The sequence below is a fragment of the Danio aesculapii genome, chromosome 12 (genome assembly GCF_903798145.1).
Source record: "Danio aesculapii chromosome 12, fDanAes4.1, whole genome shotgun sequence".
NCBI classification, from domain to species: Eukaryota; Metazoa; Chordata; class Actinopteri; order Cypriniformes; family Danionidae; genus Danio; species Danio aesculapii.
This window is the reverse complement of record NC_079446.1, coordinates 40992812-41019911: the sequence shown is the minus strand read 5'-3', so window position 1 is coordinate 41019911 and position 27100 is coordinate 40992812. Positions and strand designations below refer to the sequence as shown.

The window sequence follows — 27100 nt, the reverse complement described above, 5'->3', positions numbered from 1 at the left end:
ATCAAAAATTAAATTAAAGAGACTTCTAATGAAGTATTTCATTAGTGTTACTCATTAGAATATTTTCATCTGATTCACAGTGGGGAATCACATTGATTTATCTACAACTAATTCCACTGTGATTTTGTGCACTACACAGATGAAGTCAAAATTATTAGCCCTCCTGTAATTTTTTTTTTTTTCTTCTTATTCAAATATTGACCAAATGATGTTTAACAGAGCAAGGTATTTTTCACAGTGTTTCCTCTAATATTTTTGTCTAGACTTCTGGAGAAAGTCTTTTTTTGGCTAGAATAAAAGCTATTTTATTTAGTTTTAATAAAACATTTTAAGGTCAATATAATTATCCCTGTTAAGCGTTTTTGTTTTGATTGACTACAGAACAAACCATCACTATACAATTATTTGCCAAATAGGGTATATGCAGAAGTATGCAGAAGGACTTTTAATTTTTCAGTAACCTTGGTTAAACGCTTCCGGTGATCTGTATGCTGTTACAAAATCGGCATGTTTAAGGTCTGTTTTTTTTTTTTTTAAATCAGCAATCCTCACTGCCGGATTGATATACAATATAAAGTGGGTCTCAGAATGTCCTAGAAGCACTGCATTAAATAAAAAATTTCCACGTCATGTCTTTAAATATTTACATTTATTTTACCCCATATTCAATGGAGCTTTTGCGCTAGCCTGCTGATCCTGATTGGCGTGTGCATGTAAACAGCTCTTCATCTCCGTTTATGCTTCAACAACTAAATGAATGCTGAAGTCTATTTAACTGGTTATGTTTATTATACAACATCAATGCTTTAAAAAGAACATATAAATAGAAAAGTCGCAATAACCCATTCACCGGAATTTATCTGTATGGGAAGAAGAAACACTTGCTGTGCATATTAGCCAAACTTGCCTAGTTAACCTAATTAACCTAGTTTGGCCTTTAAATTGCACTTTAAGCTGAATAGTAGTATCTTAAAAAAATGTAGTAAAATAATATGCACTGTTATCATGGCAAATATAAAAGAAATTAAACTGAAATTGGGGAAAACATATACAGGGGGGCTAATAATTCTGATTTTAACTGTATATCATGTCAAACACCAAAACCAGCACACTAGCATTTTAAACCTGACACTAGCTCTGCCATTCCTCACAATGGAAAGTATCACCGCAGAGCCAATAAGTGTTCAAATTTAAAGTAATCAATTATGCGTTATGCGTTGAATAGCCAGCTGTGACGAGCACCTTCCTAGCCGAAGCAACTAGCAACTATCAATTATCCTTAACCGCACATTGCGTGTTGTGAATTTTGAAGTGGCTCGTTTGAAAGAGCCCGAATGCTAATCACTCTGCTGATCCCCTGCCTTTTGTTTTCACGAAATAAGAAAAGGAAATCTTTCCTATTAAACCCATTTATCAATGTCAGCTTACATATTCCGCTGACATTTAAATATGCAACTGAGTGTGACGTGCTTGAGCGAGCCAGAAGGACAGGCTTTTTTAGAAATCTGTCTCTCATATATATATATATCGAACTCAGATAGAAGACAAGACACACTCTTTCACATCAACTTTGTGACTTCTAAACTCTGAAAGGAAGGAGGGGGAGAAGGGGAAGATAAAACAGCGCCTGTATTCATCTTGCCAAACTTCCGGAGGGAAATCACCAACTGAGGCCCCATGAATAATTTGCTTTTCCCCCCGCTTTCACACACATACACACACACAAATGCACGCACACGCTTGGGAACATGTTGATGGATTGGATTTAACCGAGCACAAAACATCTGATCAACACCCAAAATGTGCAAGGCGAAGACGCTTTCTGCTTGATTCACGTACTTCAAAATGAACTTTAGTTTCTGAGATGCTTCTGGGAGGCACTTTTCAAGGTGCCATTTTGACGTTTTTTTTTTTTTTTTCCCTTTGGATGTTGGACGTGAGGTTTTTTTTCCTCGTCTAAGGTGAAAAGGAGCCACTTGTTTGTTAGCTTCATATTGAAAAGCATTTAATTACCAAGTCCCTCTGTTCAAATCTCTACTGGACCATTAAATTGCCTGTTACAATGGCTAAGATTATCTGTTGACAGAAGCCTCCTTATTAGCTAAATAAGCCTTTGGATGGTAATGAAAGTAATATAATGAGCGCAACAGAAATCGAGCATCACTTTCACAACAATAAAGAGTAAAGTGGTCATATCATGCAGAGTTACATTTTTTTTCTGCAATCTTTTGAGATTAAAGAGGTAATTGTACTAAAAACAGCAACGTTCAGAAAACTGTGGGAATGTATAAGTGTTTTTGAAATACTAACTAATAATATTTGGGCCGGGTGGCATGGTGGCTCAGTGGTTAAAACTGTCGCCTCACAGTTTGTCAGTTGGCATTTCTGTGTGGAGTTTGCATATTCTCCACGTGTTCATGTGGGTTTTCTCTGGGTGGTCCGGTGTCCCCTACAGTCCAAAGACATGCACTATAGGTGAATTGGATGAACTAAATTGGCTGTAGTGTATGAGTGAGAATGTGAGAGTGGTGTTTTCCAGTATTGGGTTGCAGCTGGAAGGGCATCCACTGCGGTAAAACATATGCTGGATAAGTTAGCGGTTCATTCCACTGTGGCGACCAAGATGAATAAAGGGACTAAGCCGAAGGAAAATCAATGAATGAATAATATTTGGGCCTGAACTGTGATTCTTAAAGGGATAGTACCACCAAAACATATTAATTATGGTACTCACCCATAACTTGTTCCAGACTTTTTTGAGTTTATTTCTTATTTTGAACACAAAATAAGATGTTTGTAAAATGCTGGTTGCTGGGACCCACACTCAAAAAAATAAAGTTGATGTTTGTTCAAGCTATTTATGTAAAGTTTACAGTTTTTAGGACAACTTAATTGTTTTAAGTTCAATCCACTTAAACTAAGTTAACTCAGGGTGTACTCAGACTAAGTACAGTTGTCTTGAACCGTGCAGAAGTGCAATTGTCCCCCCCTTCCCTCTCCCCTGACAGCTCGCACTCACACTTCATTTTGCCTTCTGAACCTGAGCATGCTTACTTCATTGATGTGACTGTTCAGTTTAACAGAATTGAATCGTTATCGCTCAGCACAGTGAGCACATTAGTTTAGCTATATCGTTTTGATTCTTTTTTTGCCGTTTTGGGATTTTGCTGAACACAAATTTAGATGCTCATAAATGTTCATAAAGTTCTCATGCTGCACGTATTAGGGGGTTTGCTGAAGGTGCAGCTGACGTGTAGCAAGGGGTTTGTATCTATAATAAACGATGACGATTTGCATTCATTGAAAAATGAATGCATTAATAAATCCATATGTAATAGTTACTTAAAAGTGACATCACGTCTTCAGTTTCGGCTCAGACACGCTTTGCACTCACACCACAAGCGTACCGCACCAAAGCCCAACCGAACTGTGCTTTAGCACACCTCTTCCAACCAAGCCAGGGCTGGCCAACAGAACTGCGCTTGGATGCAATTCAGAGCACTCACACTTGTCAAACGAACCACAAAATATGCCCAGGCATGGTTTGGATAGCCTTGTGTTTTTCCACCCTTAATTTATTCATCTTGTCCCAACACAAATGAATCATGTAGAAACCAGCATTTTTACAGTGCACTAATTTTCAAAGTATTTTTTTTTTCTTACTATGGAAGTCTATAAGTCCCAGGAATCATTATTCTTCAGTTAAAACAAAAGAAAGAAAGGCATAAATGTTTAAAACCACATGAGGGAGAATAAATGATGAAGTAATTGTTTTTTGGAGGTGAACTATCCCTTTAAATAGTCTTTTAATATGTCATCAATCTATACGTTAATTCATTTTCCTTCGGCTTAGTCCCTTATTTATCAAGGGTCACTATAGTGCAATGAACAATTTAGTTCATCCAACTCACCTATAGCGCATGTCTTTGGACTTTAGGGGAAATCGGAGCACCCGGAAGAAACCCACACCAACATGGGGAGAACATGCAAACTCCACTCAGAAATGCCAGCTCGGCCAACCAGGACTTGAACCAGCGACCTCCTTGCTGTGAGGCAACAGTGTTAACTACGTAGCCACCATGCCACCCTGTCATCAATTCATTATTGTTTTAAATAGGCCTCACAATATATATATATATTTTTTATTTATGCTATTATTACACTTCAATCATGGTAAAAATGCATGATAGCCACTGTTTTGTTCTCAAAACTCTCTCTCTCTCTCTTTCTCACACACATACACACACACACACACACGCACACACACACGCACACACACACGCACACACACACACACACACACACACACACACAAAACAATTAAACAGGACACATTCTAATGTGCCAACAACTTGCTTTGATGCATGAAAACCCGTTTTAATCTTTGACCCATATATAATGAAATCATTCCTTAAATAATCGGGTTTTGTTTTTGTTTTCATCACTAGATGTCAGTCATACTGCGATCATCTTTGCTGAAACATTAATGGGTGAAAATTGAGGTAATGGACCCTTTTTACAGACTCAGGATGCATTTACACAGTTATTAACAGTGTAGATTTCACTTCAACAGGACATTTATTACACTGTTTGTTGTGTTGAATTATCGTGGGATAAAAATGTAATGATTTTAGGTGAATGTGTTTAATATACAGTAACAACTAAAGGAGATAAAGTGAATCTTTCTATTTGTTGGCCAATGTAATCAGAAAAAAGCACCACAACCTAATTTAATTTTAACAAACACACCTCATAACATAACTCTCTTGTTAAAGGACACTTATTATGCAAAAAAAAAAGACTTTTATAAGGGGTTTAAACACAGTTGTGTGGCAACAGTGTGTGAATATAGCCAGCCTCTAATGGTAAAAATGTAATAGTAATAATCACACTTCATTAAAAAATGCAGAAACAATTTGATTGACATTCTCCTTTTGTACATTTCATTAGAGGGCGAAAGCCCCGCCCATTTGTGACCATTGTTTTCCTCATTTGCATAAACAGCCCGGAGTGAAAAGCAGCCATCTGCTATTATAATTTTGAATCTGCCGCTATGAAAACACATAAGCATTTATAGCTCCACCCCTTTTTAAAAAGGGGTCTTGGTGCACAGTCTCATTTGAATTTAAATCAACAGTCACCAAAATGGTACAATTTGGATCTAAAAGGGGCAGTTTCAAAGAATTATTTAACATTATTTTTCAGATATTTAGATTTTTGATTTATTCTAATGGATGTCCTCAGTGAGGTACTTGATGTCAGATACTCTGGGGAGTGAAATCTGAGACAGAGAATGTAAGATTGTGGATTTTGGCTTAATCCCTACCATTTTAGATCTGTTTTAGATTATCTTGACAAGAGACCAAAATAAAGAAGCTTTATTTTTATGATTTATGTCATTGTCATTATGTCAGATTGCACTCCTAACATAGTAGACTACCGAAGACTTTTTTTCCACACAATTCTTAACATAATAGTTTTTTTAACTGAATTATTTTATCTTTGCCATGATGACAGTAAATAATATTTTACTAGATTTTTTGAAGACACTTCTATACAGTTCCAGTTAAAATCGTCATCGACTTTCGCTTTAAGATTTAAAAGGCTACCATTGCACGAGACCCCCTGTGGTTTCGTTTGAAATTGTAGTATCTTTATTTTATGCACATATGCATCACTTTGGTTTTTATTCTCCTGTACAAAAGTTATTTACACTTAAATACACAGTATTTTGGATTCCCGAGCTGGGTATTGAACATTGGTCTTTTTCATATTTTTCATACGGTTCATAAATGACACATGTACAAGTTATAGCTCAAATGAAAGCTCTTGCCTGTGCTCATACGGTTCTAGCATTCTTTTTACTGAATTATATTCTCATATCAAACAGTTGTCGAATGAATCGCGGTGCTTCCATGGAGCAGAAGTGAAAACAATACATTTATGATCCATAAGCAGCCCCAGATAGCACAGACAGCTGTCATCTCTTACCTTATGCTGTGCGCTTCAGGGTCATTTCTCCTCTGTTTTTGAGGTGATGTGCATAAGTTTATATGTCTGACGTGGTCCAAACACAGTGAATTATGTTTGATCAAACAAAAGAATAGTGAAATATGAAAACAATGACCAGTCCCTGAGCTCTCATCAGTTGGAATACAATAACTTTTGCATAGATTATGGTAGAGACATTTTTCTTTTTTTCCTATGATTACAGACATGTGCAGGAACCACCAACATTAATTACAGCAAGCTAGACCACACATAACCTAAAAGGTACACTTTCAAATTTGGGTTAAGAAAAAAAACAAAAAGCACCTCTTTTTTAGGTGTTTATTATAACACAGACAACATATACAGTTATTTTAAACACTTTCAATAGTGTTTTCTAAAAATTCAAAGGGTTTTCTTTAAAATAAAACCAATTTTTTGCATTTAAACCTCTGCATGTGGATTTGGGAAGCTTTTAAATTGGGGTAGGCAAAATCCAGGTGGAAATCCCAAAATAGCACTAGAGTTTAACTGGTTAAAGGGCAATTTAAATGTTTAACTTGGTTAGTTAGGTTAACTAGGCATGTTAGGGTAATTAGGCAAGTTATTATATAATGATGGTTTGTTCTGTAGACTATCGAAAAAAATATAGCTTAAAGAGGCTAATAATTTTTAACTTAAAATGGATTTTAAAAAATTCAAAACTGCTTTTATACTTGCCGAAATAAAATGTATTTATTTATTTTTAATTATTTACTTTTTTTTTATTTTTGCAAAATTGTCTGCAAATTTGTGGGAATTACCACCACAAAACCAATTTTTTAGCGCAAAAAATCACCAAAAAAGTGTGAAAAACTAGGGGGTCTGTCTATTCCCATATGATGTAGTAATAATAATAATAATAACAATAATACGTTTTATTTATAATGCGCTTTTCTAAGACCCAAAGTGCTACAACAACAGAGAACTCAAACATGCAATAAAATGCAAGTATACATTAAAAAATTCTAAAATATAGACAGAATAATCAAGAATCTAAAAAAGCAGTCTTAAAAAGATGCGTTTTTAGCATCTTCTTAAAACTTGCTAATGTGGAAGCATTTGTTACAGAATAGAGGAAAACATTCCATAACCTAGGTGCAGCAACAGAGAAGGCTCTCTCCCCCATTGATTTTAATCTACAGGGTGGCTGTTAAAGGGTGAGAGTATGAGCAGACCGCAGGTAACGAGAAGGTGTGTACTGAGAGACAATGTCACAGATATAGGCAGGAGCTGTACCATGTAGAGCAGGCATGTCCAAGCTCGGTCCTGGAGGGCAGGTGTCCTGCAAAGTTTAGTTCCAACCCCAATCAGACACACCTGGGCTAGCTAATTAAGCACTTACTAGGCTTTCTAGAAACATCCGTGCAGGTGTGTTGAGGCAAGTTGGAGCTAAAATCTGCAGGACACCGGCCCTCCAGGACCGAGTTTGGACACCCCTGATGTAGAGCTTTATATGCAAGTGTGAGTGTTTTAAAAATGATACGGGACTGAACTGGGAGCCAATGCAAGCTATAAAGCACACCAGTAATGTGCATTAATAATAATAAAGACCACAACTCCCATGATTCCACTCTCAGTCACTGCATCATCAAAATGAACCTTTGTTTGTTGTGAACACACACCCTCTAGTGGTGAAAATGACATACTGTGCCTTTAACATATTTAAATTGAGCTTCTCATGCTTAAGTGTTGGTGATGTTCATAAAACAAATCAACATATCTACTCACTTGACCAGGTGGCTGATTGTGTCCGGGTCCCGAGCTGACACTATCCCAATGGAGCTTCCAGCAGGGGTGTCTTCGTCCACCTCGAAAATGTACATCGCTCGACTAAAGACCGGAGGTTCATCCACATCCGTGACGGTGATCCGGACTATCGCCGTGTCGCTGAAAGGCCCCTGTTGCTCAAAGCGTCGATCTATATGGGTGTTGGTCACCTGCACCCGCAGTGAGTACAATCTTCTGCTCTCGTAATCTAGTTGCTGAACGAGAGAAAGGTTACAAGAGGAAAAGATAAGATGTTAGGTCGCTCTGAATAAAGGGAGGCTTACTTTCAGGATCTTTTTTTTCAACTCAGGTCTATTCGGTCACAGATTAACGACATGCTCTTGTGATGTCGCCCTAAACTTTTTCCTGGTTTTTGCATACATTCATTGAAGGGTGCTTATCGCCATGCCTTTTCTCTTGAGTTGAATGCCTTTTATTATAAAGGCAGGGCATCGTGCTTTAATGCAGCCTTTTAATTATGAAACGATTAAAGACTCAAGGTGCGATCTTTTACCTTTCGCCCATTCAGGCCGTCTTCCGTAGCTATCTTTCATTCTAGTTTAAGCAATAAGATTTGCATAATTGCCTGAGCTTCGTCAAAGCCTGACCTGACAGAGAGAGAGGAAATAAGCTATAGGCAGATTTCAGCAGGCAAATAGATCCCTGCGCCACACAAAAGGGAAAAAGGGACTTTTTGGGCTGTGAATAGAATTAAGCACCTTTGTAAAGTTGATAGGACACGAAGGCTTCGATTTAGGGGATTACTTTCTAAGCACTGCGCTTCGTATAGGCGCGTGCATATAAAAGAATGAGAATGAGGGGAAACCGTCACATGGTGTGGATTTTATTTCCAAGCTGAGACTTACAGTGTGATTATTAAAGGTGCTATATGTATGCTTTTTGCTCTTTTAAATTACAAAAATATCATAATATGTTTGCAGATATTTAAAAAGCACATGCTAAATTATCTGAGAAACAATGCTAAAATCAGTTATCATCTTTTGAAAATATGTGTAATGTGTCTTTGTTTTGGTCTATGTAGCTCCATCCACTGCCAGTTTAACCATTTATATTTCAGAACTCCGGGTTGCCTTATTGGAAAACACAGCATATTTCATTTTAGTTATGATAATCGGGTGCAGCTAAAAAGCGACTTTTGGAGGACAGCAGCAGTCTTCGTAATTAGATGCAGATTCAGAGTTATAAAAATCCATGAGGTGGTTATTATCTTTCAATTGAAATATTACAAACGTAAACAATAGCTGGTCAGCTTACATTGTAAAATTAGATCATCAAGGCATGCTCCTGATTTGTTGGGGTCAACAATCTGGCAACCTACATGTGTGTCATATAAGAGGAAGGGGTGTCGGGTGAAAACAAACCCTATCCAGGTGTTTAATTTTGGTCTGCAGGTGTATATGTGTCGTGCCGGTGTATCATACATCTGAAGCAATAAGGCACAATACGTGTTTGGCATGATTTGTTGCTATTTTCAGATTAGTGCAACCCTAATTTTCACATTTTGTGCCACATTGTTTAAATAGCAAATCCATTTGTGCTACTTTGTGGGTGTGCCGGTCTAGAAAAGAGGTGTGTTAAGGCATATTGTTGGAGCATTGCTATTTTGAGGAACTGAAATAGACTGCACAATTGACCAATTAATAACTAGTCTAAAGTCCAAACGCTTACACATTACTTAATACACAAAGAGCATATGTACAGTGATACACAAACATCTTTACATAAAAAAAGGATAAAAATATTACAATAATTATTATTTTCAAATAAATATAAAAACCACTGCCTACAATTTGCTTTTGTATAATGCTATTATTATTTTTAGCAGCATAATTTATTATATGCATATTTATATTTGTTTTGATAAAAACAAGTTTAGATTTGTCCAGCTGTCGGGTTTTGGACCATATGGGGCATAAGAATAGGACGTGTGCTTGTTTTTTTGACCACACTTCGTTATTATTGTTCATTTATTTGTTTGAAATTAGAACTGAATTTAGAAGTTGAATTTTAGTTTTGAAACAAATCTTTGAGCTTAACAAATGAAATTAAATATGTAAGTTAATGGATGTCCATTTCCTTATTCACGAATGTAAAGAGTAAAAGTAAAGAGAAAGTAAAGAGGCCAGGTGGAGGAGGACTACTGCAGATGATTTGTTTAACGGTTTTCTCATAGTGAAGCATTCAGTTTTTCCACTTACAAAGTCTGCCATGTAATTAGCAAATGCACCATTACGCGATGCAACTGACTCTTAAAGGGAATGGGAGATGAGACTCTGATTGGTTTAATGCACATTATGCTCAAAACAAACCCATAACTCATTAAGAGAATATGCACAACCCTGTTAGACCATGCGCTGTGGTGCAGAGTGTATTTTTTCTTCCTTAAAATAGCAGAAGTGGATTTGGACACGCCCTTTATGTGCTTGCGCCATGCGCTTTAGACTTTGCGCCTAGATCACTCTAGTGCCAGTCCTATACCACACATTTAAAGTCCACGTAAGTCAGTATTTGCAGGGACTTTTATTTCAGTATGTTGATGTACTTCAGAAGCTGAATATTGAGTTGGGGGTGGGGCTTTATTTTTGCGCATCATTCCCTTGTTGCAGACTATCAGTAAGAGGGGTGTGGCTAAGATTGTGGTTGAAGCCATCAAACTGACACCAACAAAGAAACACTGCCACTCCAAACATGGAAGAAACTGGTCAAATTTTGATTGAAGATTAACAATTCAGTAAAAAAGGGGAACTTCATCAACACTTGTAATAAAAAGGGGAAAAAAAAGCATTTCTTAAAAGGCTTCTTTAGGGCACAAAAACACATCACATGCACACATTTCCAAAGACTTAAAATACATATGGCCAATGTAGAACATCTAATTACAGATTAGAAACTGCAAACATCTAACAAGCGGAGTAGTGGAATAGACAGAAAAGCAGCTTACAATGATGAAGATTGGTTGAAGGATGACGGCCGCTACACATGACTGAATTGAAGGACATTATTTGTGCTTTACATAAATGGCTGGTAGCCTATGATGTTCATCAAATCGATAAATGATTGCCAATGAATGTCATTGATAAGATTTACAATCTGTGTTTTAGATGTATTACCGTAGGGAAAGCCCTAACGCATGTCCTGAAAACTGAAAATAAGAAGTATACAACCTTTGGCTTAATCTCTATCTTGTCTTGACAAGAGACCAAAATAAAGAACTTTAACTAATTTTTATATTTATATATAGTTTTTTAATTGTAAAGTGTCCGCAAACTTCTGGGAATTACCACCACAAAATCAGTCATTTTAATTGCAAAAAATCACAAAACAAAATTGTGAAAAACTAGGGGGTCTGAATTGACATGAATCCACATCAAATCAACACATAATCAAACATGATTTTTCAAACAGACTTTATAAAATTCGTGACTGTTACTGACCTTCTTCACCATTATCACCCCTTCCTGGCTGGTGCTGTCCGTGATGATATTGAACACATCTTGCCCATCCCCGTCCAGAATGGAGTACCACATCTCTGCGTTCTCTCCCACATCCGCGTCATATGCTTTGATCCGACCCACCGATGATCCGATTTCGGTGGACTCTGGAGTAGAGACATGGTAGTTACCTGGAGAAAAAGAACAAAATAAATCAATTGAGTAAACAGTGAGGTGTTTGTATGAACTCTTTGTTCTCGGGCGAGGCGCTTCAGCGTGCATTTGTCTATTTGTTTATCCTCCTCTCGAGGGAACAGCGGTGCTGCCTCTCAATGGTTATTCTTTAATAGAATTTCAGCTCCGATGAGCCATTGGAGAAGGTTCTTTTTAAACCCAGTTTGCAGAAACTGTTTCTGATGTGGCTCTTGTATTGGATTTGAGACTGTGGCAAAGAGAGAGGGATTATCACCCCAAATGAAGCGCCTGCTGCGCTCTCTTTCTCTCTCCCCATCCTTCTGTCTTTTTCTTTTTCTATCCCCCCTTCTCTCTCTCTCACTCTAAAAGCCGCTTTCGTTGGAGATTTTGTTTGAGTTCACATTGTGATTCATTCTGGTCAGTCGCAGAAATGGGCCCCCGAGCATTTCCGACTGAACCACAATGTACGTGTTTTTATGAAATATGACTTGCAGAGAAACTCATGCCATCTGAACGGTTAATTTCATATGCTGATTGAGCCAAAGTCTGTTTCCAAGTCCAGCCACAATTCTCCTTATAAACACTGCTAATCTAGCCCACATCAATTATTAAGAGTTGACTGGCAATCAAAACTGCTCTCATTTGATTTACACCTGCTGGGCTTATTCTAAGCCTTTTGTTCTCTGCATTTTTTCTCCCATAGAATAATAAAGTCAAGATGTTTCGCACTAAAGTGAGTCATTATTTAGTATTATGTGACCTAACATGGACTGTTTTTGGTGTTGTACCTTTAAGGCCTCAATTTGTAAACAGTCTCTTGTGGCTTGAAGCATTTTGTATGTGGAATCGTGGCTACTTAATACATCTTTTTTTTTTTTTAAAGAATTAATTTAATGGCTAAATTAAATGGTAAATCACTGTGCCGACAACACCAAGGTCATGGATTTGCTTCCCTGGGAGGGTATTGTAGCTTGAATACATTATAAGTTGCTTTGGATAAAGTTTGCTGTCAAGTGTGTTTAGTGGTTTACATCAATCAAGTTCTTAAGTTTATGTACCAAACACTCTCTAAAGAAAAACGTTGGGTTATTTCAACCCAAAACCTTGGTCAAATATAGACAAACCCAACTGCTGGCTTTCTGTGTGGAGTTTGCATGTTCACCCTGTGTTGGTGTGGGTTTCCTCCTGGTGCTCTGGTTTCCCCCACAGTCCAAAGACATGTGTTATAGGTTAATTGGGTAAGCTAAGTTGTCCGTTGTGTATGTGTGTGAATGAGTGTGTATGGATGTTTCCCAGTGATGGGTTGCAGCTAGAAGGGCATCCGCTGCGTAAAACATATGCTGGATAAGTTGGAGGTTCATTCTGCTGTGGAGACCCCAGATTAATAAAAGGACTAAACCGAAAAAAAAACAAATGCACGAATAAACCCTGTAATAATCATCTTTATTTACATGTTTGCATGACCACATGAGGCTTATAAAAAGGATAGTTCACCATTTACTATTTACTATTCAACATTTACTACCATTTACACCATTCACTACGTCACCATTTACTCTCGTTTCATTTTCATTGGGCTTAGTTCCTTATTTATCAGGGCTCGCCACAGTGGAATGAACCGCCAACTATTACAGCATATGTTTTACGCAGCGGATGCCCTTCCAGCCGCAACCCAGTACTGGGAAATGCCCATACACCAATTTAGTTTATCCAATTCACCTATACCGCATGTCTGGGTTATGGGGGAAACTGGAGCACCTGGAGGAAGCCCACACGAACATGGGGAGAACATGCAAACTCCAAACAGAAATGCCAATTGGCCCAGCCGGGACTCAAACCAGCGATTATCTTGCTGTTAGGCGACAGTGCTAACCACTGAGCCACCATGGCACCCTTTTTGAGTTTCATTCTTCTGTTAAACACAATATAGTGTTTTTTATGAATTCCAATGGCCTCCAGTTTCCAGTATTACAACAAAAGAAAGTGAGGTTGAGTAAATGTTATATTAATATAAATGCAATTTAATATTGATATAAGTAAAAATATAATACGCAGCTATTCATAACTATAAATAATTTGTCATTATTTACTCACTCTTGACATGTTCTAAGTGAAGTTTCACAAACATTTCGAGAGGAGCATGTGATATGATTGAGCATGGCTGGTTTCTCATCTGTAATCAGTAATAATCCAATCAGATTGATCTAAGCTTACAACAAAAGACTGATTTTACCCTACTGCCTTATCTTTGTTTTGGAAGAATCTCCCCCCTTCCACCCCATCTCCTCCTTTTCCTTCCTTTTTAAGGGAAGCTCTCGAGACCTACCTGATCTCAGACATCCCCTTTAAATGCTTATTGACCAGGTGGGACCCTTGGGTTCAAATATCTCCAAGCTCAGGATTCTCTCCCAGGACAGCATGCCAAACTTCCTATTAATGCCAAGCATATCTAGATGTGAACTCTTGAAACCAGTTTGAGTTTTTTTGATTTGCTAAACTGTAAAAACGATGTTTTAAACAAATGTTGGAAACTGGTCATTGACTTCTTTATATGTTTTTTTGTACTATGGTTGCCAATAGTTAGCAGTTTCTAACATTGTTCATAGTATCTTATTTTTAATTCAACAGAAAACAAAAAAAAAAAAAGTACAGGTCAAACTGGGAGGGAAAGGGTGATGGCAGAATACATTTTTTGGGTGAACTATCCCTTTAAATCATAAACTATTTTATAATTATATTAATCATATACTAATTATTAAATAATTTTTCCTATAGTGCATCTTAATACAACAATTAAGCTGTTAGTTGTGATTTTGGATGAGAAACGCACGTTTAATTTTCCACAAAGCGACACCTGTTTCTCTGTAGTGCACTTCTAGTTGCGTCGTCCCTCAGGTCAACATATGGTGAGAGGAGAGTATGTTTTTTTCTTACTGTGAGGGAATCGAGGAGGGCTATTGTTGACGTCCAGAAGGGTGATGTTGACTGTCGTGGTCCCAGAAAGACCCCCCATCTGTCCGGCCATGTCCTTAGCCTGAATCACCACCTGATAGTGCTCCCGGTTCTCCCGGATCATGTTCGGCAGAGCCGTCCTTATGACGCCTGTCAGGACGGATGGACACAGGTTTCGTTAGGTGCTCACTAATGAGCTTCTCTCTCTTCATTATTTATATGTTAATGTCACATTAGAAAAGAAGGCTAGACGGGGAAAAAAAAACATAACCAAGGAAGTGAATTCCCTGCCGTAGGGTATTTAAAGTGCAAGTTTTAATTGAGTAGGATGTCAATCTTCAAATTATGTTGTGATAAGGTTATTAGTACATGAGAGCAGATTTATTTATTTATTTCAACCAGAACACTTAAATTTGACTTAAACTAAAAGATATATTCAACTAAACAGATTTTATGAAACTTAACTTACTAAAACAGTTAGAAAATAGTGCTACACTATGACATACACATATAAAATAGAATGTATTATGAAAGAAAATTTTACTGAAACATGTATATGAGTAAATCTAAATATAACCTGCCCAGAAAATGAACTATCTTTGTCAAATTCTAGCTTAGAAGCAATTAATAAATGCCATTTTGAAGAAACAAAATATTGCGTAATGTTTCTTGTTTTCTTTATACAGTTTATTTATTTATTTATTTATTTATTTATTTATTGTATTCATTATTTATGTCTAATAAAGTATGATATCTTTCTATCTATCTATCTATCTATCTATCTATCTATCTATCTATCTATCTATCTATCTATCTATCTATCTATCTATCTATCTATCTATCTATCTATCTATCTATCTATCTATCTATCTATCTATCTATCTATCTATCTATATTTAATTACAGTTAATTATAATGTACTTGCCTTAAATCCAGTGAATAAATTTAACAGTTCCGTAAAATGTATTCAGCGAATTAGTGCTAAAGTTTTTTTTTTTTCCGTTTTATGAATGTATTATTAAGAATAATTCTATTTTTCAACAAGAGAAGGTTACATTTTATCATAAATACTATTTCATTCATAAAGACGGATGAACATTTGTTTAAGAAGAAATACTCTGAAATCAGATACTCTGAAATCAGATCATGACAATATATTATACAAGTTCAGAGTAGCAGAGTAATTGTACACGTTTTTGTTATTCAGATATTTCACATAATAACCCAAACTTTTTTCATCTAAAAAAGGTTTAGGTTTGTCCAACAATTGTGTAAAAAACATTTAATTTTCTATTCATTGAGATTTAGAATGACTTCTCAGACAAATAGAAAAGTAATCTAAATACAATTTTAAGGATGTATTTAGTTATTATTGTTTTTTTTAAATAACTTACCCAACACTGACTGCAAGGGTCCTATAAATGTAGTTTTTTTTTTTTTTTCATCCTTTGCCTTTTCAGGTTGAAATAGTAGGGGAGATTTGGGACAGTTGCAACACTTTTTGCATTTCCTTCAGTTTCTCCGAGGCATTTTTTTTGTGGAAACCCAAAATTTTAATATATTAAATCTATTGGAAACCCACCCATTGTTATGAAGCGGACAGGAGACAGAGGTAAGGAAACGTTAGGGTGTTTATTAAATGACAACAAGGAGCACATGAAGGATAGCCAGGAGGATCAGGAATGATGTTGGGGTCTTTTCCTCCGTGGCTGGGTAACAGGAATACACGAGGATGGACAGCACACACCAGATACAGCTGACAGAGGATGACACAGACTTGGAAGGACTGGAAGACAGGACGATTCGGGAGGACCAGGAAGACTAGGAGGAATACAAAGAGAACAGGTAAGTAAATCGTTTGTTTTAGCTGAGGATGACTACGCTGAGTGGTCGCTCAGTTGTCCGCTTTCGTCGAGACGAGCCCGGACAATGAGCGACTGGAGTGCTGTGCTTTTATCTGGTGCTCGTGAATGTGATGCAGCTGTGTGCTCATTAGAAGTCAGGTGATGGTGATCTTCGTGAGTGGGGGTCGTGAGAGCCTGACCAATCCATGACAGTACCCCCCTCCCCAGGGCCCGCTCCTGAGGGCCGACACCTCCGACGCCGTGGTGGTCTCCCTCTGCCTCTAGGCGCTGGGAACTCAGGGTGGCTCTCATGAAACTCCACCATGAGACTAGGATCGAGAATATCAGCTCTGGGAACCCATGTCCTTTCTTCGGGGCCGTACCCTTCCCAGTCCACCAGGTACTCCAACTGGCCACCACGACGTCGGGAACGCAAGATCTCCTTCACTGCGTAGACGGCTCCTTCTTCTAGGAGCAGTGGAGGAGGGGGTTCCTCTTCGTGGTCAGGCTCTGTGGAGGGAAGAACAGGATCGTGATAGGGTTTCAGGAGTGATACGTGGAATGTAGGGTGAATACGGTAGTGAGAGGGTAATTGTAGTTTGTAGGTGACGGGGTTAACCTGTTCCACGATGGTGAAGGGACCAACAAATCGGGGACTTAACTTGCGAGAGGGCAGTCGCATGCGTATGTCCCGGGTGGATAGCCACACCTTTTGTCCGGGTGTGTATCTGGGTTCTTCAGACCTTCTCCTATCGGCGGTTACCTTGCTTCGACGGACTGCCCTCTGCAGATGTTGATGAGCCTCGTCCCAGACTCTCTCGCTCTCCCGGAACCAGTGATCCACTGCGGGGACATCAGATGGTTCGCCATCCCAGGGAAAGAGCGGTGGTTGGAAGCCCAGGACGCACTGGAATGGCGTGAGTCCGGTGGAGGGTTGCCGCAGTGAATTTTGGGCATATTCTGCCCAGCCCAAATACTGGCTCCAGGAGTTCTGGTGACCACTGCAGAAGGTCCTCAGGAACCGTCCCACCTCCTGAATCTTCCTCTCTGTCTGCCCGTTGGTTTGGGGATGATATCCAGAAGAGAGGCTGACGGCCACACCTAGGAGCTTGAAGAAGGCTTTCCATAGACGTGAGATGAACTGTGGACCTCTGTCCGACACAATATCTTCTGGAATACCAAATGACCTGAAGACTTGATTAAAGATATTGTCGGCAGTTTCAAAGGCTGTGGGAAGACCTTTCAGAGGGATTAGTTTGACAAACTTTGAGAATCTATCTACTATGACTAGAATACAGGTATTACCTTCTGACGAAGGGAGGTCAGTGATAAAGTCCACTCCTAGGTGTGACCAGGGACGGTTCGGAATCGGCAAGGGATGGAGCTTTCCAGCGGGTAGATGACGTGGGCTCTTGGATTGGGCACAGTCCTTACAGCCCTGAACATATTGCCTCACATCCCTTGCCATGTTTGGCCACCAGAATCGTTGGGATACTAGCGAGAGAGTATTGTTGATCCCTGGATGTCCAGTGCCTAGCGAGGTATGTAAGGAGTGGATCAGATCTACCCGGTGTTCAGGTGGTATGAACTGCCGATGAGGAGGGCATCCCGGCGGAGCAGGGGCTTCCGGAGTGGCAACGACTGGAGGAGCGTTCCAGGTGATCGGACAAATGGAGATGTGTTCGGGAAGAATCTTCGTTGGGAGTTCTTCATGATCGTGATGCTCGTGTAAACGAGAGAGAGCGTCTGCTCTTAGATTCTTGGGTCCTGGACGATAGGAAATGGAGAAATCAAAACGTGAGAAGAAAAGTGACCATCTGGCTTGACGTGGACATAGTCTCTTGGCCTCTTTGATGTATTGGAGGTTTTTGTGATCTGTGATCACCTGGAACGGATGTTTGGCTCCCTCCAACCAGTGACGCCACTCCTCCAAGGCTAGCTTGATTGCTAGAAGCTCCCTGTCTCCTATGCTGTAATTCTGCTCCGCCGGGCTCAACTTCCGAGAGAAATAGGCACAGGGATGCAGTCGGGGCGGTGTATCATGATGTTGAGATAATACTGCCCCGACGCCGGTGGTGGATGCGTCCACTTCCACCACGAAAGGAAGATTTGGGTCAGGATGAGTCAGGAGTGGGGCCCTTGTGAACTCCTTCTTAAGAAGGCGGAAGGCTGCGGCTGCTTCTTTGGTCCACTCCAGTCCTTTGGGTTTACCCTTGAGGAGATTAGTGAGAGGTGATGTAATCCTGCTGTAGTCCTTGATAAACCGTCTATAAAAGTTAGCAAACCCAAGAAACCTCTGGAGCTCCTTAATGGAAGTGGGTTCTGACCAGGATAGAACAGCCTCAATTTTCTTCCCATCCATACGTATACCGGTTTGGTCAATGATGTATCCCAAGAAATGAATCGACTTCTGGTGGAATGAGCATTTCTCCGCTTTGAGGTAGAGGTGATGTTCTCTCAATGTGTGTAGGACCTCCGCAACGTGTTGGCGATGTTCGGCCTCACTCCGGGAGTAAATGAGGATGTCATCTATGTACACTATTACACAGTGGTGAAGAAACTCCCGGAGGACTTCATGAATGAAGTTTTGGAATACGGAGGGGGCGTTGACCAGACCGTAAGGCATGACCTCATATTCATAGTGGCCAGTAGGGGTCACGAATGCTGTCTTCCATTGGTCCCCCTCACGTATTCTTATCAGATTATACGCGCTGCGGAGGTCCAATTTAGTGAAGACTTTAGCTTCTCGGAGCTGTTCCAAAGCGGCTGGTACCAGAGGAAGGGGATATCGGTATTTTACTGTACCGTTATTTAGGACCCTGTAGTCGATGCATGGACGCAGCCCTCCGTCCTTCTTGGCCACAAAGAAGAAGCTTGAGGCGGCTGGTGATTTTGAGTGACGTATGTACCCCTGACTCAGAGCCTCCCTTATGTAATCTTCCATTGCCTGATTCTCTGGAAGCGAGAGCGGGTAGATCCTACCTCTTGGCAACTGGGCATCTGGAACTAGGTCGATCGCGCAGTCCCATGGCCGATGCGGCGGTAGCTGGGAAGCTCTCTTGGGGCAGAAGACATCATGAAAGGAGCTGTACTCCTTAGGAATGTGGATAGACTGCTTCTCAGGAGGGCTCTCGACCGATGTTGCAAACAAAGAAATGGGGTTCCGACCTTGAAGAGGGAGATTTGGAAAACAGGCAGGTGTACATCCAGATCCCCATTTCTTTATCTCTCCTGTGCCCCAAGAGATGATGGGATCGTGCTTCACCAGCCACGGGCGCCCTAGAATGATGTCCATATTTGCACCCTCCAGAACCAGAAATTGAATCCTCTCTTGATGTAACAACCCCACTTGAAGAAGGATGTCTTCGCATTGTCGATGGATACGGGTCGAAGATCGAGTGCACTGGGTTATCGGTTGTATCTGGTAAATATGCGAGGACGCCTCAGTACGGAGGTGGAGTTGACGACAGAGGGATTGGGAGATGAAGTTCCCTGCTGACCCGGAGTCGATGAGGGCTGTGACAAGGAGAGAAATAGAGGCAGTAGTTATTTGTACGGTGGTAGTAAGTGGTTTACATTGTTCAATATTCGTACTGAATACACTCACTGAAGTCCGAATGGGACGAAGGGGACACTCCATACGGGTGTGTCCACTGACACCGCAGTATAGACACAGACCCCGGGTCAGCCTCCTCTGTCGTTCCGCTGATGTCAGTCTTCCAGACTCTATTATCATGGGTTCTGGTTCTGGAGAGGCTGTTGACTCAGGCGATTGGAGGAGTGCAGACGAGGGGGTGATGGTGTCCTGTTGATAGGAACGGAGACGATCGGAACATCGGAGAGAATGTTGGATGAATCTCTCCAGACCCATTGTATCATCTAATGTGGCCAGTTGGATTCGGAGAGTGGGTTCCAAGCCGAGCCGGTACGTGGTCAACAACGATCTCTCATTCCATCCACTTGCAGCTGCTAGAGTGCGAAACCGGAGAGCATATTCCTGTGTAGATAGAGTACCTTGCTTTAGATGATACAGCTGCTCTCCAGCGGCTACTTCCCCATCAGAACGTCCAAACACCTCTTTGAAATACTCCGTGAAGGTAGTGATGGAATTCATGACCGGCCCGGCTTGGTTCCAGATCGTCTCAGCCCATTTAAGTGCAGGTCCAGAGAGTAGAGATACGATGTAGGCGATCTTCGACTTATCTGTGGGATATAGAGAAGGTTGCATTTCGAATATGAGGGAACATTGTAACAGAAAACCATTGCACTCCCCCGCTCCGCCTGAGTAGGGCGCTGGTCGGGCCATGGGACTGGAAGGAAGGGCCGAAGAAGAAACTGTGGAGGCGGAAGTGCTCGGTGCTGGTGGTGCGTTGGAAAGTGGAGCTGGTGGCTGTAGAATCCGCTTCAACTGGTCCACCAGCTCTTGAAGGTGATCGGGGGTGCTCATGTTGTCGTCGTTATAGGTCCGGGCTTCTGTTATGAAGCGGACAGGAGACAGAGGTAAGGAAACGTTAGGGTGTTTATTAAATGACAACAAGGAGCACATGAAGGATAGCCAGGAGGATCAGGAATGATGTTGGGGTCTTTTCCTCCGTGGCTGGGTAACAGGAATACACGAGGATGGACAGCACACACCAGATACAGCTGACAGAGGATGACACAGACTTGGAAGGACTGGAAGACAGGACGATTCGGGAGGACCAGGAAGACTAGGAGGAATACAAAGAGAACAGGTAAGTAAATCGTTTGTTTTAGCTGAGGATGACTACGCTGAGTGGTCGCTCAGTTGTCCGCTTTCGTCGAGACGAGCCCGGACAATGAGCGACTGGAGTGCTGTGCTTTTATCTGGTGCTCGTGAATGTGATGCAGCTGTGTGCTCATTAGAAGTCAGGTGATGGTGATCTTCGTGAGTGGGGGTCGTGAGAGCCTGACCAATCCATGACACCCATATTGCTATAATATGTGTACATATGATAATATCTAAAGAATTTAAACTTGAACAGACAAAAAGTATTTTGAAAAGTCAACAAAAAGGTCAAACGTTGTAACTGACCCTGAGCAGGGGGACGATTTCAGCAACCCAGAGGGACAGTTGCAACATTCATTAATATGTGATAACAAAAAAAAAAAAATCTAAAACATCAGGTTGGATTTTGTTTTATCTTTTTTTTTGGTAATCACAGTAAATGTAAATTGGTTAAATTGTTAAAGGTGATCAATTGGCCATATAAATACAGACATATTAAAATAACAAGCAACAACCAATTATCAGGCCTAAAAACTAAGACTGGATCTAGACTGAACCTTCTAATCTACTTTGACGTTTGAAATTAATTAATTAATAAAACAATAATTTTTTTTCTAATTACAGTTTTTCTCAGTCACTTTGGTGCATTTCTCACAAAACTATTTACATTTGCTCAACAGTTACTCCATTTCTCAAAACAATTAGTACAAACTGCAAAACCTAGATGATAACCTGCAAAAACATGTCACTTGCTGAAAATGGAGAGCTCATTCCTCAAAAGCAAGTATTGATGTGAATGAAAGTGTCAGTGTCATCAAAATGAAAAGTCCTGACATCATTGTTTATGAACAAGATAGTCAAATGGCTTTGTCATGTTTTCATCATGACAGTTTACTCTGAACAGTTTTTCCAATGCAAAACAGTCATATTTTGATGACACTTCCTAAAAATGCTCAAAACAGCGCTACTGTATACACTATTTGCACAGCCATTTGAAAACTACAGTAAAGTTAGACATCACTGCATTTAGTGAGGTATCTGAGTACAACACACTGAATACTGTATTTGTGTGTATCACATTTTTACTGCATATGCTCTTTACTATTCTAATGTATTCACGCCATTGTGCAAAAGAATAAATTAAAATAAACACCCTTATTTACAACAAACATAAACTTCATTTGGGTAGAGCTGTGCACAACTGTAAACAATATTACAGTACATATTGGAACTGGATCTGCAACATACATCGGTCTGTAAATCATTCCTGAAATAAATAAAGATTAAATCTTTTTTAAATAAAATTTGCTTGACAGATTTTGACAACTAATTTTGGTATGTAATGACTCAAGTAATGAAATGAGGTCTATTAGTTTTATATGGAATGACTATTCAGCACTCACAAGTTCAGTTAATTTTGACTGACATGACATAAGCAAATGATAATGTTATAAAACAGCAGAGAGTTGTGTGAAAGCAATTGACGCATGTCCAAAAGCATTTGCAACTTGTTGGAATGAGAAACTGCTACCATGATGTGCACAAATGACTAATTGTTTTGAGAATTGCAGCAATTGTTATGCAAATGTAAATAGTGTTGTGAGAAATGCACCAAATTGACTGAGAAAACCTGTAAATTACATTGAAACAGTGATACATTTAAACGTGTGCATTGTTATTATGGCAAGCTTTTAAATTAGATTAGGGGACAGTTGCAACATGCAACTCTGATTAAACTGTCTATGGTATGGAGATACAATAGCTTTAACGCTTAATAGCTATACATATTTAAAGCTAAGAAAACAGTGATTTAATTTATATAAATGAATAATATTTCACGAAATCAGAATAGACAGTATGAGATATTATCTGAACATTAAAAAAAACTGAAGAATTGGTCACATATGGCTGATTTCTCTGAGATTGAAGGAGAATATTGAGAATTGAGAATATGTTGTATGAATATCATCCCTCAAGCTCATTCCTGAGTGGAGGAATAAGTCTTGTTGCAACTGCCCTATGTTGCAACCGTCCCCACTCTCCCCTATATATTATAATCTTTTACTTTTAGCGTATGAAAAGACTGAAAGACAGTTCTTACAGGCTTTACACGTGTCTAAAACCTAAAATGTTAGCAAACGCTGTATCACATTACCATTATTGCATCCCATCTTTTAATCATCCCACATATGTCTCATTCTCTCATCTTTGCTCAACTCACCCGTCTCTGGTTCGATTGAGAAATATGGCTGCCCCTGCAGAATGCTGTAAACCAGTTTGGCGCTGTTTCCATACGATTCATCATCAGCATCAGAAGCCGTAACTTTCATTACAAATGCACCTTAAGAAAGAAAGAGAGAGAATTATTGAGGGAGGCATTTCAACTCCAACACCACTGTAAAACATGATCCCGCATCCAGTATTAATACCTCAAGAATGATCAAAGCGGTGCGTCCGAAAGGTGCACCACGAACGACAAATTCCAAGTTGTAAAACTGGCTATTAGCCTATATGAAGACTCCCAGAGTGAGCAGTGATCAAGGCGAATGCGTGATCACTCGCTCTTTCATCTCCTTTATCTCCGTCTGTATTTCTTATCTAAATCCGAGTCTCATAATTACTCCGGCTGCGCGGTGAGATGGACATATCTTTAATTGTAGTTTTTCTTACGGGCCGCTCTCTCCGGGTCAATCCCATTCATTTTCTGCTCTGATGGAATCGGCTAGATGTTGCCGGCGAAACGTCAGACTAATAATCCGCTCAAAGAAACATTATAATTAGACCAATTAATCTAGAACTAACATGATTTTGGGGGGTTTCGATTGCAGCTCAACACAGCTTTAGACAGCTGGATGAGGAATACAAAGTGCAGTTTTTGATATGGAAGTGCTTCAGAATTTGGGCATGGTGTAAAGTGATGATGGAAATACAGTGGGGGAAATAAGTATTAAACTATTACATATTTAACTTTGTTATATTTAATATAAAGGCTTTTTTAGTGATGGCAGCTTAAAGACGTGAAGTTTATTTATAAACTAATTACGAGAGGATCACATGCTTATGATTGCTTGCAGCCAGTCACGCATTAAACAATTTATGATTCACCATCAGAGGATTCCTAAGCCACTATAAATACTCTAAGTTCCATATGACAGCCATTTTCGTTTTGAAGAATCCCCCCTTCCACCCCTACTCCTCCTCCCTTCCTAGATGGGTGGCATGGTGGCCCAGTGGTTAGCACTGTTGCCTCACAGCAAGAACATCACTGATCTTTATTTAGTTTTTTCTTTTGGGTTGAAACCAGGTGATGGGCTGGGCCATTCTACAGCTTGATTTTCTTTCTCTGAAAGCATTTGAGAGTTACATTGGCTGTGTTTTGTCATATTATGCTTGCAATGATTTTACTGGCAATTTACACAACATCAACAGTACTTTTGGAATTTGTAGTTGTAATTGTACAGTACACTCAAAACAATATTTTTTTTTTCTGGTTGTACAAACTACTTACTTAAAATGAGCTGAACCAACATGTTTTTTGGCACAACCTAATTGTTTTATGTTCAATCCACTGAAATTTACAAAAACAATTAACTTAATCAATTTGTGTGGAATACATTTGTTTTTACAATGTTCTACGACTCGAATCAATATTTAACTGTAATCTGAACTGTATTTTACTGTAGGACAGATATGCAGTATGTTACTGTATTTTAAAGTTGCATTGTGAAAAGTACTGTATATTTTGCAGTAAAGATATACAGAACACAATACTTTAAATACAAATACATCAAGATAAATGGTGCAGTTTATAATAATAATACGGTAATTTTGCTGTAATTGATTTACAGTAAGTTAAATTGTTAACAATGTATCTATATTCTCCCTCTTTTTAGCAATATGACCCAGATCTTGTGGTAGAAAGTTGTACACCATTACCCACAATAAAAATCTGGTCTCGACCAGCTCTCAGATATAACAAGACACAACTTTTGCCTCATCTCCAGTTATTTCCGTTACAGCCACAGTTTCCTTCAAGGATTTTCATTCCCATTTGTGTACTACTGTTCGCTCTTCTCAATAGACTTTAGAGGTGACTTGGCGGCTCCTCGGGCTCACCTCTGAAGGTGGACCGAATGCACATGTTGTTTCTGCCATGGATCAGCGGCATCCTTGGCATAGACAAGACCTCCGCCGAGTAGCGTTCGCTCTCCAAACGGTTCGGAGAATACTAATGAATGCGGAAACATCTGTCGCCCCCCGATCCCATTCCGATAACACGGAGAGAAACAGAGTCTCAGTATTCATGGATGGCCAGGTCTGATTAACGGCAGGCACGTTCGCAACACATGGCCGGTTTGTTGGGTCTAAACGCGAGTGCCACCGTGACCTCTCGTTTTTTTTGGGGGGGGTTTTTTTGGCAAGCAGAGTCGTGAATTTGTGTATTGAAAAAAGAGCTCAAGTGAAGTGTCAAACGAGTATGGTGTCCCATTTACGTTACGGAGCGCTGAGGATGATGTAACTGTGTACCCCTACGGAGAAATACGGATTATGAAAGGAAAACACACCGGCCTGGCGGAACAGAGAGATGGGAAAGAAAGGCTGAGGTTGGGTTTCAAGCGCAAAAATAAGCCTCGGGGAGAGAAAACTGTAGTCCATTTACGAGGCTGCTTTGAATAAATAAGTCTGCCCCATAGTCGAGCCGCTGGAATGTGACGCGCTTTTTAACATTTGTGAGGGAAGTAAAATATTGGTAGTGACAGAGAAGCTGTTGTGTGTCATGTAAAGGGTCTGAATGAAACAGCATTGTGTGGCAAGCTGTTTGGGCTTTTATACCTTTTGAAGGATGTTCTTGGTTCAATTTTCACTTGAAATTCTGATTCTTGATATCAAGAATTGTTAGGCTGCCGTTAAGGGAACAGTTCACACAAAAATGAAAATTCTGTTATAATTTATTAATTTTACAATAATATGTTTTGCGGCTGGCGTTGTGTAAAACATGCTGGAATAGTTGGCAGGTCATTCATCTGTGGCGACTTCTGAAATAGAAACTAAGCTGAAGGAAAAAGAATGAATTAATGAATAATATTTGTGTTTAATATTTGAGTTTTGAACACAAAATACAATACTTTGAAAAATGCTGGTAGCTGGCACCCATTAATTTCCATTGTGTTTTTTTTTTTTTTTTGGGGGGGGGGGGGGGGAGTCAATGGGTCCCAGCAATCAGTGTTCTTCTAAATATACTGTAGTTTTATGTGAAACTAAAGGAAAACCATGAAGGTAAATAGCCTATTTATTTAATTTAAAAATATGTAACATCAATTTGGTCTATGTACACTATATAATATATATATATATATTGCTCATTCAAACTGAGCTGAAACAACACAATTCTGAGATTTGACTTGACTTTGACTTTATTAACCCCCAAAGGGAAATTCACATGTCACAGCAGAGCTCTCCATACTAAAAACAGATAAAATAAATTACATGTATATAAAACAATAATAAAATTACATTCATACTGCACACCGTAGTTCCAAAAACAACGAGTAAACACTTGACCATATCTAATATCTAGTTCAGTTCAGCACAATTCATCTAGTATGACTTTGGTTATACAATCTGATCACTTTTGGTAAAAAAGACTACTTGTATCTTTCTCTGTAACACCGGGGTTGAGTTAATCTTGTACTAAAAGCGCTTGCACACGCTGTATCAAAAAGGGGATGACTATCATGGTTCAATATACTGACAAATATATCCAGCATTTGATCATGTGCAATCTCTTCTATACTGGGTAGTACACACCCCACAACAGAACCTGCCCTTTTTATAAGCTTATTTAATTAGTTTTTATCCTTCTCCAACAGTCCCCCTCCCCAGCAGGTTACAGCATACAGAATCACAGGAGACACCACAGAATCATAAAAAGTTTTAACAGTGTCTGACACACACCAAAGGAAATCATTTTAATTGGTGAAAATGAACTGTAAAAAGCCATTAGTTACTTTAAAAAAGTGTGTAAACCCATTCCCTCTAGATTTCATTGGGACAACTTTTTTTTATGTTCAATCCACATAAATTTGTTAAAAGTCTTAAGTTAGCTTAATCAA

At 39.4% G+C, this 27100-nt stretch overlaps 1 protein-coding gene across 1 annotated transcript in view; it reads right to left on the bottom strand.

Moving 5' to 3' along the window:
* The window catches only part of LOC130238252 (cadherin-10), a 136409-nt gene that overhangs the window by 36571 nt on the left and 72738 nt on the right, over window positions 1–27100 (bottom strand). Inside the window, exons 4-7 of the mRNA XM_056469196.1 lie at window positions 23209–23328; window positions 14379–14546; window positions 11253–11440; window positions 7759–8012 (exon numbers count right to left, since the gene is read on the bottom strand). Of these exons, the coding sequence (XP_056325171.1) occupies window positions 7759–8012; window positions 11253–11440; window positions 14379–14546; window positions 23209–23328 (730 nt within the window). The remainder of the gene's footprint in view (window positions 1–7758; window positions 8013–11252; window positions 11441–14378; window positions 14547–23208; window positions 23329–27100) is intronic.